At 25.3% G+C, this 17,457-nt stretch overlaps 2 protein-coding genes across 4 annotated transcripts in view; one reads left to right on the forward strand and one right to left on the reverse strand.

Moving 5' to 3' along the window:
- Positions 1–9,567, forward strand: part of LOC134836184 (extracellular serine/threonine protein CG31145) — a 66,052-nt gene extending 56,485 nt beyond the window's left edge. Inside the window, exon 11 of the mRNA XM_063851450.1 lies at positions 9,090–9,567. Coding sequence (XP_063707520.1) covers positions 9,090–9,297 — 208 coding nt within the window. The 3' untranslated portion in view covers positions 9,298–9,567. The remainder of the gene's footprint in view (positions 1–9,089) is intronic.
- Positions 9,568–12,000: 2,433 nt separating this feature from the next.
- Positions 12,001–17,457, reverse strand: part of LOC134833663 (transcription factor mef2A) — a 29,978-nt gene continuing 24,521 nt past the window's right edge. For all 3 annotated transcript variants that reach the window (XM_063848064.1, XM_063848063.1, XM_063848062.1), the window contains 3 exons: positions 14,760–17,017; positions 13,674–13,835; positions 12,001–13,607 (listed from right to left, as the gene is read on the reverse strand). In XM_063848064.1, coding sequence (XP_063704134.1) covers positions 13,583–13,607; positions 13,674–13,835; positions 14,760–17,017 — 2,445 coding nt within the window. In that variant the 3' untranslated portion in view covers positions 12,001–13,582. The remainder of the gene's footprint in view (positions 13,608–13,673; positions 13,836–14,759; positions 17,018–17,457) is intronic.

Here is a 17,457-nt window from a genome sequence, read left to right on the forward strand (position 1 = left end):
TCATCATAAGCTCCTTTTAATCAATTTTCCTCGCAATTACGATAGTTTTCAATCTATCTGGATTTTCGGCATTCGAAATAAATTAAATGAAGTCAATCAATTTTGATTGTTTCTTTGCAAGAAAAGCTCTTTTCATCGTCATCATTATCTCCGCTTTAGACTTGAAATTCGATACGACGACTTGAAACATCATCACATACCGAAGAGAGATAAGACAAACAGAAATTATTTGTTTGTTTTCCCGGATTGTTTTAAAAGAGAGAGATTTTTTGTTGTTTTCCGTATTTGCCGAGTGAGGAACGGAGTGCTTTCACAACAATCACATTTCCATTCGTTTCGCATCATCATCATCATCATCATTTTCATCTCAATATTATTTACTTTTGATATTTACAACGACGAACGAGGCTTTATCTCTCTGCCAATATCCGGTATTTGTTTGTGTTTGCCCGCCTTTACACTTATGCTTTTAATGGCAAAGTCGTCGAGAGTAGTTTCGGCGTAATTTTTCGGTACAAAACGACAAACAAGACACTTAAATCCCCAAAATGCCGAATTAGTATTCAGCGTTTGTATCGCATTCTTTTATTGTTGTCAAACAAATACTTTTTGCACGAGATTCCATAATAGAAATTACTTTTCTATGGATTTTTGGCTCGGATTCTCTCCGGTGACGGAAACCGAAGTTTTTTTGCTTTTTGTGGACCGACCGACGGGGAATTGCTCTTTGCTGGAATGCTTTATGGCTGCTTAGACGAAAAATTAGAAACGTGCGAGCGTTTTAATGTGCGCCAGTTATGCACGTGCACGTCTTCTGTGAAGTGGAATTTGATGGAAATTATTTGCTTTAATTTTTTTGGGTTTAGTTTTTGACCCAATTTAGGTTTCAAAGAATTTCTATTGGTTTTAATTTTATTTCTTTAAAAATCTAAAATTAATTTAAAAAAGAATTAAATTAAAAAAATTGTTTTAATAACTAAATTAATTAAAATTTTAATAAAAAGTAAATTTTTAATTTAATTTTAAATTTATATTTTTCTCAAAATAATTTAATTTATTTTTAATAAATTTAATTTTATTTTAATTATATTATTAAAATATCTTTTTTAAATTATTTTTTTTTAAATCTAAATCTTTTTTTAAGAAATTAAATTTGAAAAATATTTTAATAATAAAATTAACTAAAATTTTTAAAAATAATTTTGTAATATTTTTTTTTTAATTTTCTTAAATTAATTAAATTTTATTTATTTGTTTTCCAATTTAAAAAAAAAAATTCAAATATTCAATAAATAAATAAAAAATAAATTTAGAAAATTCAATTTTAAATTGAAAAAAAAATAATTAAATAAAAAATTAATTAAATTAAATAAAAAATAATTAAATTAAATAAAAAAATAAATTTAATTAAATAAATTAAATTAATCAATATTAAATAAAATTTAATTAATTTAAGAATTTTTTTTTTTAAATTGGAAAACAAAAAAAAATGTAAAAAAAATTATTTAAAAAAAATTAAATTTTAAAAATTTAAAATAAATTTCAATATACAAATTTCAATATACGCTACAAATCCATAATCTCAATTTCAATTTTAATCTCAATTTTTAATTTTCTTAAATTAATTAAATTTTATTTTATTTAATATAAATTAATTTAGTTTTTTATTATTATTTTTTTATGTTATTTATTTATTTTTTTTTTGAATTATTTTTTTTTTTCATTAAGATAAAATTTTTCTAATATTTTAAATTTTTTTAGAAAACAAAAAACATAACATAAAAAAATTAGGTATTTATAAAAAATAATTTAATTTTAAAAATTCAAAATAAAATTCAATATTTTACGCCAAAAATTTAAAATCTCAACTTAAAGAACTCACCTGAGTTAAAAAACGAAATTTTACATCAATTTACAACAACAAACCCTTAATTAAGCCTTATCGACATCAAAAATTTCTCCAAGAAAACCCTTGAAAGCGTCTCAAGTACCTCATTTCCTCAAAGAAACACAAACACAGAAAATGCAAACAACAATAATATAATAATTAAACAAAGAGATCGTTCTTTTCCTTCATTTGCCTTCGTGCTCTCTTCGGCAAAGCACAAATACGGGGCGTCGGCAATACAAACACAATGATAATAATATTAATTTTCCAAATGCTGTCTAATTGTATTAAGAGGATTAAAATATTGTTCTTGTTTCTCAAAAATTCTGTTATGTAAGCTTGTCTTGTCAGAGTTACATGAATTCTTGTAATTTCTCCGCAAATTTTGTAATTTTTACGAAATTTTTTTTTCTCTTTATCCTTCATTCATCTCTTTGTTGTGTGATCCAACATTTATTTTTCATTTTTTTTTTCCGCTTGCGATTCTTTTCATCTGCCACGTAATCCGCACACGTGTGTGTTAGTGAACGACGTTGTATAAAATATGATTTAAATCACGGTAAATTAAATTAATTAAAGTACTTGTTCCTCACTTTCAGGTAATTAATTTTCTTGTTTTGTGTTGGTTTTATGGAGATTTAAATTATTTTTTTTCCTTTTCTCGTATGATGGATGCGGCTTGTACTTTTTTCAACCCTTTTAAATTTTTTTGTTGGAATGCAATGAAAAAAAAACTAAACATTTTTGTGTAATTCTAAACCTTTCTCTATAGTCATTAAACTAAAAACCAACAAAAAAAAAACTTGACATTTTTTACCGACATGAAAATATTTGGAAAATATAAAATTCCATTGAAATGGCAACATAACACGTAATAATGTAAAACTCTGGTAGTAATCAAATTTGTAAAAGAGGATGCATGAAAAAAATGCAATGAATGGACGAGTAACATAATCTAGCATGGCTTGGCTTTTTAGTATGACTGCAATAATCCTCTTACTTTTAACTGAAATGACGGGCGAGTTTGCTATGGTTTTAAAAAGAGGCAAATTTGAAATTTAGAGGTCTCAAATTTATTATCGGAGGTCCTAAATTCATTTCTTGAGGTCTTAAATTTTTTCTTGAGGTCTTCAATGAAAAGTCTTGAAGTCTCAAATTTATCCCTTGAGATCTTTAATGAAAGCTCTTGAGGTCTCAAATTTATTTCCTGAGGTCTTAAATTTTTTCTTGAGGTCTTAAATTTTTCTCTTGAGGTCTTTAATTTCTCTCCTGAGGATAAATATTTTTCTTGAGGTCTCAAATTTTTTCTTGAGGTCTTAAATTTTTTCTTGAGGTCTTCAATGAAAACTCTTGAGGTCTCAAATTTATCTCCTGAGGTCTTAAATTTTTTCTTGAGGTCTTCAATTTTTATTCTGAGGTCTGGAATTTATTCCTTGAGGTCCAAAATTTTTTTCTTGAGGTCTTCAATGAAAACTCTTGAGGTCTCAAATTTATCTCCTGAGGTCTTAAATTTTTTCTTGAGGTCTTAAATTTTTTTCTTGAGGTCTTAAATGAAAACTCTTGAGGTTTCAAATTTATCTCCTGAGGTCTTAAATTTTTTCTTGAGGTCTTAAATTTTTTTCTTGAGGTCTTAATTTTTTTCTTGAGGTCTTAATAAAAACTCTTGAGGTCTCAAATTTTTTCTTGAGGTCTCAAATTTATTCCTTGAGGTCTTAAATTTTTTCTTGAGGTCTTCAATGAAAACTCTTGAGGTCTCAAATTTATTCCTTGAGGTCTTAAATTTTTTCTTGAGGTCTTCAATGAAAAGTCTTGAGGTCTCAAATTTATCTCCTGAGGTCTTAAATTCATTTCTTGAGATTCATTTGTTGAGGTCTTAAATTTTTTCTTGGGGTCTTTAATGAAAACTCTTGAGGTCTCAAAATTATCTCCTGATTTCTTAAATTTTTTCTTGAGGTCTTCAATTTTTATTTGAGGTCTGGAATTCATTTCTTGAGGTCTAAAATTTTTTTCTTGAGGTCTTCAATGAAAACTCTTGAGGTCTCAAATTTATCTCCTGAGGTCTTAAATTTTTTCTTGAGGTCTTCAATGAAAAATTTAAGGTCTCTAATTTATCCCCTGAGTCTTAAATTAATTCTTTGAGCTTTTAAATTAAATTGTTTAAATTCACAGAGTCCATCTTGCATGTCTAAACAAACTATGTACCGAATCAACATCCAACCCAAAGCCCATCAGAACATGAAACAAAATACCTTCGCTTTCAAACAAAAAAATTACGTCCAGTTTTTATTCAATACAATTTCTCCACTGACCAACATTTTCCTCTGTTACTGCTAAAGTTGACCCGAACAGAATCCATCTGTGTATTTCAGTAACTGATTCAGTATCCAAACCACACAGTCCTTCATGTTATGCGTAACTAGCAACAAAAGCATCCACAATGGCTAAATTTTTTTTTGTTTTGGCATGAAACGAAAAGAGAAACGAATGAAAATTTCTAGTCATGTCGACATTCATCCGCTTTCAATTTTTTTTTTTCGTTACCTTCCCGATCACCACAAGTGCAAGCAGCAATTTATCAACGGTGAATAACGCAATTGCAGTCACAGTTACAAATCCGAGGATTGAGAGCACAACAAGCATCTCGATGAGATGCACAGCAACAGGCATGGCACGAAATTTTGCAACACGGGAATTTTGGGATCGATATTTTGTGTTTTGTTTGTTCGTTCTTTGTGTCTTGTCATTAATCAACATGGCACACTTTTCCACATTTATCAATTAAATCAAATCACACAGGTTTTATTTTATTGCATTCATGAATCTATCTGGTGGTTTTTCTCTCTGTCGTCTCTCGGGGGAGGAAAGAAAATTGAAATTCTATTACGCTGTGCGAACGTGTTCCATTTCCGTCTGATTTATTACTCGTCATAAAAGTCGCTCGCAAATTTTGGATTTTTTTTTCTCGTTTTTATGGGAGGATTAACTGTCATCTAGTTGTTCGTTGGCGTAAGTTGTCGGCATCGCTTTCAGGATTACTTTTCTAATTGTTAATGCGCTCAAATTTTGACGACAAAGCGGTTTTTTAATGATTTCTTTTTTTTTATTTTTTTCGAGAAATTTTTCGCACAAACCGCGAAGATGTAAAATAAAAAGAAAAATAATTGGATTTGTAAGACTTAAGTCATGAAAAAAAAAACTTTTTATGTTACGAAAGGATCGTAAATATTTAAATTAGCTTAAAACCGATTGAAAAATATGAATTAGCGAAATGGCGATTTTCAAATTTTTATCGGTTATTTACAGATTTTTTCAACAATTATTTACTTTTTTTTATTTTTCAAAAAAAAAAATTACTGAAAATTCAATTTTTTAAATTGATTTTAAATTTGAAAAATATTAAATCAGAAAATTTAAAAAAATTTCAAAAATAAAAAATGGACTGAATTAACAAGGAGGCGATTTTCAAATTTTTTATCGGTTATGATCGGTTATATTTTCATCGGTTTATAATTTTTTTAAATTTAAAAAATTGAAAAAAAAATTAAATTTTAATTTAAAAAAATAAATTGAATTAAATAATTTGAAATTAAATTAAATTTAGTTTATTTTTTTAAAAATTAATTTAAATAAATTTTCATATATTTTTTTTTTGTAATTTAAAAAAAAATTAAAATTAAAAAAAAAATAATTTTCCTAAACTTTGAAATATTAAAATTAAATTTAAAATTATTTTTCCAAAAAATAATTGTATAAACTTAAATTTAAAAAAAAAAAAAAAGTCAAGTTGCTTTAAAATTTTCCCCTACGTCAAATATTTTTGCAGGTCAAGCTAATTAAATTTAACTAAAAAAAATACACAAAAAACAGTTAATTTAATGTCACATAAATTGCTGCATAAACATAAAATAATAGTAATCAAGTTACCTTCTTTATCTCTCGCATGAGAAACGAGCATATATTTAGTGAAAATGCAAAAAAAATAGTTTTATGCACAAAAAATGTCATCATTTGCATTTTATTTGAATGTGTGACGATGGAGTGATGATGATGATGATGACAAGGAGAACAGTAAACAAATTTATAACTTATTATAATGTCATTAGAGCAGCAAAATTTTTCGTTGCATTCGACGTCGTGTCGTGGTAATGTAGCTTGGAGGTGAATATTTATACAAAAAAAAATATTAATATAATAAACAGTTTTCTGCATTATTATTGATGTGAAAAAGTTTTTCTATATTTAATTTTTTGTTTTTTATTTTTTTTTTTTGTTGTGAATTTACTCGGGCCTGCAGGAAAATTCGTTTAAATTTTTTTTAGTAGTTGAGCGTATTTTATTAAATTTTTTTTATATGCTAAAATATTTAATTTTTGAGAATTTTTTTAAAATAACTTTTAAATTTATGTTAAAAAATCTGGAAAAAAATAAATTTTATCCATATTTTTTTAAATTTAATATAATATAAAAATTAAAATTAAATTTAATTAAATTTAAAAAAAAATAAAATCGATTAGGAGGTGAATTTTTGTATAAAAAAAATTAAATAAAATAATTCGTTTATATTTTCAAAATAATTAATTTCAATTTTAAAAAAAAATATTTAATATTAAAAATAAATAATTAAAAAATTTTTGAGAATATTTTTAATTAAATTAATTTTTGTGCTTCTTTAAATTAAAAACCTTTGAATTAAAAAAAAAATTATTTGATTATTTGAAAAATTATTAATGTTATATTTTTGACTTAATTTAAAACAAAAAAAAATAACCTATCGAAAAATTTAAATAAAATTAATATTTTTCTAACATTTTGAATAAAATTTAAATCGAAAAAAAAATTACAAAAAATATTTTTAATCAATTTTTGGTTCAATAATTAAATTTTAAAAAATTTTCAATAATGTTTAAATTTTCTTAAAAAAATTTTTTTTTTAAACTGGAAAAAATTTAAAAAAATAAGAAAATGTTTTTTTCTCAATAAAAAACAAAAAACTCTTCTCCAACCCGTATTTAAAATTTTATTTTTCACCCTTTGACGTACCTCACCCTAATAACTGTTGACACAACTTTCCATAATGACAATACCCTCTGGCCTTTTGCTCCGTTATCGAAACTGGTCGAAAATTTTGCTAATCAGTACTTTTTGCCACCGAGAATCTCCCATAAATCATAAAAGGAAGTGACTTTTTGTGTTATTTCGAAATATGGCAGAAGAACTTTTGCTTGTTTGGTCCATGCTCGCCAAATTAGATAGCCAGACAATCTATCGGAACGAGATAATTTTTTTTTTCTGCCGGAAAGGTCGTTTTTTCGTGTTATCCGAGTCCCAACTCTGCAAATTCCGATACAAAATTTTGTAAATAATTTTTGCTGTAAGAGTTTGTGGGAGAGACACGGAAAGATAGCAAGCAGCAGCAGCCTAGAAGCGGTAAAAACATCCAGAAATTTATTGTCAAAGTTTGTCCATACAGGAGTCATAAATCTTTACTATTTGGTTTGTTTGGTGTTTTCGTCGTCGTCGTCGTTGTCGTTCTTGTTGACTGTGTAGTTACATTTTGCGAGTTGCAAAACGGACAAATGAAAAAACTTTTTCCTCTTTAAATACACATTCATTTGACCATATTACGAAAAACTAACTGGAAATGGTCGCTTATGGTTTCACGCATAACAGATGTGATAAAAATTGCTGTTAAAATATGGTTTGCAAGCAGAAAAAAAAATAAATAAAAAACAAAAATGGAGCTGAATCAAGTCAGGGAGGATTGTGGTTGTCGTCTTCCATGAATTTTATTATTATTAATTGGATTTTGAGTCGCACGGGAATCGAATTATCATGCAGTGAGACACGGATCGGAGGAAAAGCGCGAACAAAATTTCTGCAGGAGACATTTAGCGGCGAGTGGAATGGCATCCGGCACGATTTTCGTGAACGTTGTTTTGATTTCCGGGAATAAAATCTACAAAAAATATATTTTATTTTAACTTTTTATTTTAATTTTTTTATTTTTTTAATTAAATTTTATTAAATTAAAGTAAAATGAAAGTTAATTTTTATTTTTTTTAATTTTAATTTTTTTTTAATTAATTTTTTTTTTAAATTTATTTTTTAATATTTAGGTATTTAATTTTTTTAAATTTTAAAATTTATTGAATTTTTAAATTTAAATATTTAATTAGTAAATAATGCAATTTTTATTTTTTTTTTTTCAATTTAAATCGATTTAATTAATCTTTTGTTTAAAATTTCGGGTTTTGAGTTTAAAGAAAGACTTACAAATCCTACTGCCATGAGAGCGATTGGTCCAATAATAGTTAAGACGAGATTGACAATGAATTTTATAGTCCATAAAAATATTAGAGCAAGACAAACAGTCATCAAAACTCCAGCTATGTCTCCTCCCATCTTGTCCAGTATTGAAAAAAACCATGATTGTCGTTGTAAAATTGGGGTTTTGTCCTAAAATTTAAAATTTTGTTAATTTTTTTTTGAAATTTTTTACAAAATTTTGTGAAAAATAATTATTTTAAAACAAATAATAATGAAAATAAATTAATTGGTTAAAAAAATTATTTTTTAATTAATTATAAATTTTTTTTTTGTTAAATCATGTAAATTTTTTTTATAAAATTTTATTTTTTATTTAATTGATTTTCAATCAATTTAATATTTTTTTATTTTAATGAAATAAATAATAAATTTAATTTAATTAATTTTTAAAATTCAACTTTATCTATTTTTTAAAAATTTTTAATTGATTTCATATTTTTTCTTTCTTTGAACTCAAAAACATAATTATTAATTAATAAATATTTTTTTTTAATTTTAAATTAGATACCTAATTATTTTAAAATAATTGATCTTCAAAAAATAAAAAATAAAACTAAATAATTGTTCATTAAAATTAATTTAATTTAATAAATTAATTAGTTATTTTTTATAAGTTTCTTAATTTTTGTCACAAAAATAATTTTTTTATTAATTTTTTTTTTTAATTATTTGAAACAAATTTATAACTTTCTTGTATTTCATTAAAAATAATTTTAAAAATATTTTACAATGAATTCATTTGAAGTATCCGCCACAAAATTCATTATTTTTTTTATTTTTTTATTTTAATTTTCAGCACTTTAAATTTTTAAATAAATTTAATTTTTAAATTTTGACACTAATTTCCATGCCTTCTTCTCTTTTTTACTTTCAGATTCCACAACGGCAAACGCCTGTCAGAGGCGATGCGCGAATCCATGGCGACAGATCCCATCAGTCCCGTGTTGTGGGAGCCCCACCTGACAGCACTCGATCGACGTGTCGGCGTCATCCTGCAAGGCATCCGCGATTGCCTGAAGAAAAATTCGAACGAAGACGTTGTGATTAGCGACAATGATAACGCTAACAATGACTTATCATAGTTGAACCGCGAACAGAAAATCCACGAAAAATTCACAACGACACGAAAGATGCTGTGAGTGCTATAATAATAATAATAAATAAAGAAAAAAAAAATAAAATTAAATAAAAAGCTCTTGTCGAATACGAACTGAAAATTTATTATTATGCTGTTCCTATTATTGTGTAATTTAAAAAAAAATATAAATGATGAAAAAGTGTAGAAAAAAATCAATCAAATAATTATTATACGGTTATGTGCCCATGAAAATTTACTTTATTTTATTGTAAAATGTAAATCTATGTCTAAAAAATACATAAATTATTTAAAAAAAATAAACAATCAAAAAAATTGTAAATAATTACAAAATAAAAATAATTATTAACATTATATTTGTATAAAAAAAACTTCAAAAATAAATATTTTTTATGATTATTATTAAAAATATTAATAAAAAATATATTATTATTAAAAATAAGTCAAACAAGTGCAAAATTCAACATTGGCAAAGAAATATTTTTTATACGCGTCGTTGAAATTCAGTTAATGAATAAATATATAAAAAAAATTGTTAACACTTTTTATATGAATACGCAAAAAAAAAAATTGGATATAAAAAATAAATTTTATTAAATGACAATATTATGAAAAAAATACGAGTAAAAACAAAATTTCCTTCCAAATATTTTTTATTTTAAATATTTCTAAAAATTTGTCGCATTTTCGAATAAAAAAAAATTTACCTGGAAATTGCTGAGTTGTACCATGTTACGTATTTAAACAAAAAAAAAATATAAAAATAATAAATCCACATATTTAATGTTTAAGAAATCATAAAAAAATAATAATTTAGTACATAAAATATATTTAATAAATGTTGTGGGCTCCCCGAGTTGCCAAAGATTAAAAGTACTGAGAGAGAATAAAATTTAAACTTTTTAAATAATTTTTTTTTTGTAAAGTAAAGAAAACCAGCCAGCTCTTACTTTTCGTACTCTATTATACATTCAAGTTGAACTTGTGTTTACCAATTACTACGTTTATTTAAGTTTCTTTGTTACCAGTTTTTAGTTACTTTTTCTATCGTTCTTCTTTAAAAAAAAAATATTAATTATTTAATAATAAAAATATTAATAATTATTATGTTAAAGTTTAATTTATTTTTACTTGAGATGAGAAAAAATACACAAAAAAATAATAATGAATAAAATATAAAAGGCTGTAAATTATATATGATATGTTAATGTTATAAAAATAAATATAATATTAATGATTATGAATAATACAAATAAAATATAGTTTTAAAACATAATAAAACGTTGTTTTTATTTACTTAATTTAATAAATTTATTTAAATTTTTTATTTTATTTTTTTTAATTTTTACCATTTTGAAAAGAAATAATTTAATTTGAAATTAATTAAAAAAATTTTCACAAAAATTATAAAATTGTTAATTTAATAAAAATATTACTTTAATTAAATAAATATAATAATATTTTTAAATTCAATTTTTGTAATACTATTTTATTTTATTTTATTTTTTTTTTGAATAATTTTTGAATTAATTTCAAAATTTTCTCTTATGAAGTTTTTTAAAACAATTTGAATACATATATTATATTTTTTCATATTTTTACTAAAATATTATGATTTTTCTACCAATTTTTAATGTTTTACTCAGAGTTCCTCATTTTAACTTATTTTGCTTTCATTTAACGGAAAAGAAAAGTTCATATTTTTAAATGGAGGATAACTTTTCATTTGTGAATCTTTTAGTCGAACATATTAAGGCTTGTCTCAATGCAATTTATTTATTTTGAGTTTAATTTGAGGCAAAGTTAACAAATTTTTAGTCAAAATCTTTCGTTTAGAATTATTTTAGATTTAATTTAATTTAATTTTTAAATTAATTTTAAAAATTAAAAAAATTATTAAAATTGTTAATTTAATTTTTATATTATTTTTTATTAACAAATAAACGTTTTAGTCATAAAATATACTAAATATTGAATAATATTCCGATTTTTTAATATTTTTTAAAATAAATTTTATTACAAAAACTTTAGTTAAGAATAAATAATAATTTAGTTTAATTGAATTGAACTAAATTAATTTTTATTTGATTAATTCTTTTTTTTAAAGAGACAAAAAAGAATAATTTATTAATTAAAAAAAATAATTTAAAATTTTAATTTATCAATTTTTTTTAATAATAAATAATTTTAATTTATTCATATTTTACTTTATTAAATTATATTTTATTTTTTTTTACCTTATTTAAATGAGAGAAAAAAATAATTTTGACAAAAAACAATAAAATACTTACCTTTTAATTTAAATTCAATTAGACGAAAAAAAATTTTTTTAAATAAAATAAAATTAAAATAAAACACATTTTTTTTTATTTTTAAATAGACAAATATTTTTGTTTATTTGAATAATTTGTTCTTGCTTGATCATTTAATTAATGATGATATTTTCTTTGATAATCATAATACAATTAAGATTAATTTTAGGATATTTTCAATATAATTAATAATAATTTTTTTTCATATCGCATCTTCTTCGTTATCTTAAATACAAAAGCAATTAATTAATTAATTATGTGTTAACTTAAAATAATTAATAAAAAATAGGGAAAAAATATATTCATCTTCTTTTATTTATTTTCCTTTCATAATTTTTTTTAATCATTAATATTTTTTTTATTATTATTTGGTTTATTTGATGATATTTAGCTTGTTCATTGGATGCTTAAATATTATTTTATTTAGACTAGGTTTAGATTTTTATAAGAGATAGATAATTTGTTAGCGATGAAGGTAAATTAATGTTAAGGCATAAATTAGCGTACAATGTGCGAAATAAATAAATAACAATGTTCATCTTTACAAATAGTGTGTGTGTGTGTGGTTACATTAAATGAAGCTCACAGGAAGCTGAAGCAGGAAAAGATGGCACTAAATATAATTAAGAAATAATTCAATTCGATTATTTTTTTTATTTAATTAATTTTTCTCGTTTTTTTATGAGTATTTGAGACGGAAAAGGAGACATTGATGGAAAAAGGGAAAAAAACATGAAACTTAAGATTATAATTGCATCGTTTTTTTTTTGTTCAAGTTACAGTCTCGTTTTCGGAATTATTTATTATTATTTTTTTTTTATTTATGATTTTTTTTCTATTTTTTAATTAAATAAATACCTGTCAGGTAAATAGTTCGTCTAATCGTATCGAATGTCTCTCGTTAATTAAATTATTTTTTTTTATTAAACAAGTACGTTAAATTTTATATTTTTACAAAAAATATAATTTTTTATTTAAAAATATATTTTTTTAAATTAAAAAAATATTTAATTAAATTAATTTAATTTTTTATATTTTTTAAATAATTTTTTTTAACGTAATTGTTCACAAAAAAGGGGAGAAAAAATATTTTTTTAAATATTTTATTTTATAAAGGGACAAAATAAACATAAAATAATATCTACAACTCCTCGTCTTTCCTCCTGACAATAATATTTGCTGTGATAACATGTTTTTTGTTTGTATATAATAAGCTTTGATAACCATTTTCATCTGTTTAGCTCTTAATAATTAAGTTAATATCATATAAAGCATTAAATATAGCAACTGTAATAAGCTTCAAATTTATAGATTTATACTTTTTTTAATATTTTTTTTTTAATATTGTTTAATATAAAGCAAATTTTACTATTTTCTCGTCTTTCAATCTTTTACACTAAGCATTTTGTGTGTAACTATTTTTATTTTCTATTGTGTTTAAATATTTTTTTTTTTATTTTTAATATTAACTCACTTTACAGACACACAGAAGCTAATGATATTTTGCGGTGTTTTTTTTAAACACATTTGATTAAATATTTTTTTAATTCTATATTTTACAAGAGAGAATTTTTTTGGGTAAATTTTTAAATAATAAAATTGATTATTAAAATTATTAAATATTTTAATTAATTATTAATTAATTCAGTTCCTCAAAAAATTAAATCTTTGACTATTTTAGGTAGTTTTTAAGGAAAAATGGGGCAAATTTACATTTTACACAAATTTCTATCATTATTATTTTTTTTTTTTGAGTAAATATTTGATTATTTTATGAAGCTCTCTAATCACTACTGACTTAGTTTACACACTTTTCTCGGGAATTTTCTTCACTTTATTTTTTTTTTGCTTACAACTAACGTGGTATTTTGTTCCTCAAGGACAATTTTTTCTTATCGGTAAAAAAATTCTCTGTACATTTTTGAAATATTTACAATCTTCTGCCTTGGATTAAGTAATTCATCGGGTTCGCACAGAAGATGGTCTAAAAAATATTTTAAAAAATTTGTTAATTTTTATTTAATTTTTTTTTTATTTAAAAAATAATTACCTTGTGACCGTTTTCTTCGGTGTCGTGTTCGAGGGCGCTGTCCTATTGGGAGTTCTTGGAGTTGGAGCATTCGCCGTCGTGGGACTCACTTTAGGTATGTTGTATTTCTTTGGTGTGATCATTCTTGTTGGGGATTTTGGTACGCCAGGTTTCTGGTCGGTTCTAAAAATTAATAAAAAAAAATATTTAAATATTTATTTTTGAAAAATTTTTAATTTTAAAGAATAATTTAAAAAAAATTAAATTTAACAATTCAAAAAAAATTTTGATTCAAAAAAATAAAATTAAAAAAAAAATTTTATAAAATATTTACATTTAAAAGATTCATAGAATTTAAAGAATAATTAATAAAATTCTAAAAAATAAAATTTTAAATTAAAAAAAAAAATAAAATTTAGAATTAAAAAAAATAAAAAAAAATTAAAATATTTAAATTAAAAAAAAAATTAAACTCAAAGAATTTAAATAAAAATTAATTAAAATTTTAATTTAAAAAAAAAAATAAAATTTTAAACGAAAAAAATAAATAAAAAAAAATAATAGAATTTTTAATTTTAAAATATTATTTTTTTAGTAATAAAAATTTAAAAATAATTAAAATTATTTTCAGGTTTGAAAAATCATAATTTTTAATTTTTAAAGTTTAAATATTTAAGTGATAAAAATATTTTTTTTAACCAAATATAAAATTAAATACAAAAAAAATTAAAATTAATTTTTTTTATTAGATTTAAAATTTTTAAAATAATATTTGAAATTTTTTTAAGTAAAAAAATATATGAAAATTGAATAAAATAAATAAAAACAATTTTTTAGTTTAAAATATATATTAAAAAAAATAAAATTTTAAAAAATAAATTAATTAAAATTAATTGAAAAATGTGATAAAAAAAAATATTTTCTAAATATTTATTTAATTGAAAAATAATAAAATAAAAAAAAAATACTAAAAAAAATTAAAAATTATGTGAAATTTAATTAAATTTTTATTTCAAAATTAATTATTTTTCTATTTTTTAAATTAATTTAATTTTAATATTTTTTAATATTTTTTTTAGTAAAATAAAAATTCAAAAAAATAATTACCTGGTAGCTGCTGGATAACTCACAGGTCTCGGAATTCTCGACTTTGGAGCACTCAATGGCGTTGTTCCGCCCGATTTCGTCTCCATCGCTCTTTGTGCGGCATCTTTACTCAACAACTCCCACTGAATTTGCAACCTCTTAAACCGATTACTCTGAATCTTCTCCTGTTTCTCCTTTTCCGCATCTTTCTGCCTCTGCGACGTCGGAGATTGCTTCTTGCCTGTCATCACCGACATATTTGGCGAATTGGGCGGCGTACTAAAACGCAGTTCATTGGGCTTCAGGAGTCTTGCACCCATCGGCGATCGTTGTTTCATGGGTGACGTCACTTTAGGCGACGGTTGCCCCGCTTGCGGCTTCGTAAACTGCACTTGTTTCCGATTAATTTGCTGTTGTTGCTGCGACGAAAGTGCTCGGGAGACTTCATTCCGCAAATGGATGCTATTTAATGGCGGTTCAGCGACCGTTTCCAGGATATTTGCAATTTCCGCGTAATGTTTCAGGTCGGATTTCGGCACATTTATCAAAAATTGCTCGGCCCGGATGCGCGCTTCGAACTCATTTGCTTGATCAATGACGGAATTTCGTCTCTGGCGCGGCGGGGGAGCCATTAAATCGATGTCATCTATGCCTTGCATCTTCGATTGTCGATGATCTTGGTACTCTTCGCGCTGTTTCGGGTAATTTGGAAGCAAATTTCTCTTCGCTGCATGACGATTTTCCGCACCTTCCATCTCGGCGATGTAATCCTCGATGATTTGTGTCGCGTAGAAAGGTTCCTGCAACGATCTTCGCTTTTCTGCGGTGGTCATAGCGCCTTCGCCGCCCTCAAACATGCTCGAACGTTTGGATTTTTGAGCGGATCTCGCGGTATTTGCCCTTCGCAAGATGCCACGAGGCGTTTTTCCGGTCGGAGGACGCTCTTTCGGCGGTTCCTCGTACTGATAAACGTACATGTTGTTGCTGCCGATCTGCTCGTTCATGTCGGAATCCGTCAAAATCGTGCTGGAACCTCGATATCCGCTACTCGGGGGTTGACTACTACTTCCGCCCGACGAACTGCTCGTCACTTGCGTGTTACTGAGAATATAAGCGCAATCACAGCTCACCGCACGACTCGTCCGGATCGGGGGCGTCATCGAAAAGAGCGGTTTATTCGACAAAAGTGACGCTTCCATGGAAACTTCGTTCGCTTCCGGAATGTTTTTCAAAATTTTGCGATATTCCGTGGGCAGCAAGGTCATTAGCGACTTCCAATCGATCACGTGACCATATTGACGCGATTTCATGGCGTCAACGTCGTTCAGCGACATGGGGCGACGCGATTTCATCTTCGAAAATGAGTCTTTGAAGCCAACTGGGCTCAAAATTAACTCGTTTGGAGCTGTACTGACAAAGCCCAGGTCGGGCAACGCATAATTCGGGTACACGACGAAGACACTGGCACGCTCCTTGTTCCTGTTTCGGATCTCCTGATTCAATTTTGCGAGAAAACTCGGAGGGATGATGCGAATATTCGAGTTTGCTTCCTTCACCATCGACGTTTGGATGGATTTTGTCATCATTTCGTTCGTGCGACTCTTGTTGATGTTGAAAATTTGCGTCAAATTCTCCGAAGTGTGACTCGTATCCGAATGACTGTTGTTATTGTTGTTGTTAATACTGTTGTTCAAGGGTTTCGTGCCATGCGGTTGCATCAAATTGTACAAAGCCGGGTGTTTCAGTTGGTGTCGGATGTTTAAATGAAGATCTTTCAACGTCCCGTTCGCCTTTTGGGTCTTCATCGGCGAACTCACCGCAGTATTGACGCGTCTTTGTTCCTCCACAGCTGCAGAATTGACCGCCGCACAGTCCAAACTGTCATATTGGAACTCTTCTTCTTCGCGCGGCACTTCTTCGTCATGTCGACTCAACGCCGACCCCTTGCCCGAATCGTTCATGCTGCGTTTTCGCATGCGACTTCCGCTGTTGCTGCCGTTGTTGTTGTTGTTATTTGTGTTGTCGGAGCTGCTGCTGTCGCTGGGCCAGCATCCCGAACTGACATCCATGCAAGTGTCCGTTGAGCTGCTCTTTTGCTTGATGAAAAGCTTTACTAAGTTGAATGATGGCGCGTTTTGGGCACTTCCGCTGCCATGGATGTCATTTTCTGCGGTAGATTCGTGCATTTTTTCCACGTTGGGACTGTCGATGTCGGAAGTTGTGGAAATGGGCATCGGGTAATGAGGCAACATTGCGCGTTGGTGACCGTAGGAATCGACCTGGAATGGGAAATTTATTAAATTTTGTCGAAAAAATTTAATTTGGGGCACTTTAGAGGAAAATTAATAGTTTTGCCTAAAATTTTTAAAAGCAAAATTTAAAAAATATTTAAATACTTTTTTTTTAATTGGAAAAAAATTAAATTTTTAAAAAATATTTTTAGATAAAAAAAATTCATGTTAAACTTCTATTTTTAAAACAAGAAATTTTGAAAAAAAAAAAAAAAAATATTTTTAATTATATTAATTTTAAAAATTATTTAAAAAAAAATTTTAATTATTAAAAAACTTTATCTTTTACATTTTTTTATTTTATAATTTATTTTTCATTTTATTTATTTATTTTTATTATTTGTTTAATTTTTTTTCTATTTATTTTATTTTTTTTTTATTTAATTTTTTTATTTTTTTATTTTTTTTTTTTATTTTATTTTTTTTTT

Source organism: Culicoides brevitarsis, chromosome 3 (assembly GCF_036172545.1).
Source record: "Culicoides brevitarsis isolate CSIRO-B50_1 chromosome 3, AGI_CSIRO_Cbre_v1, whole genome shotgun sequence".
Lineage (NCBI taxonomy): Eukaryota > Metazoa > Arthropoda > Insecta > Diptera > Ceratopogonidae > Culicoides > Culicoides brevitarsis.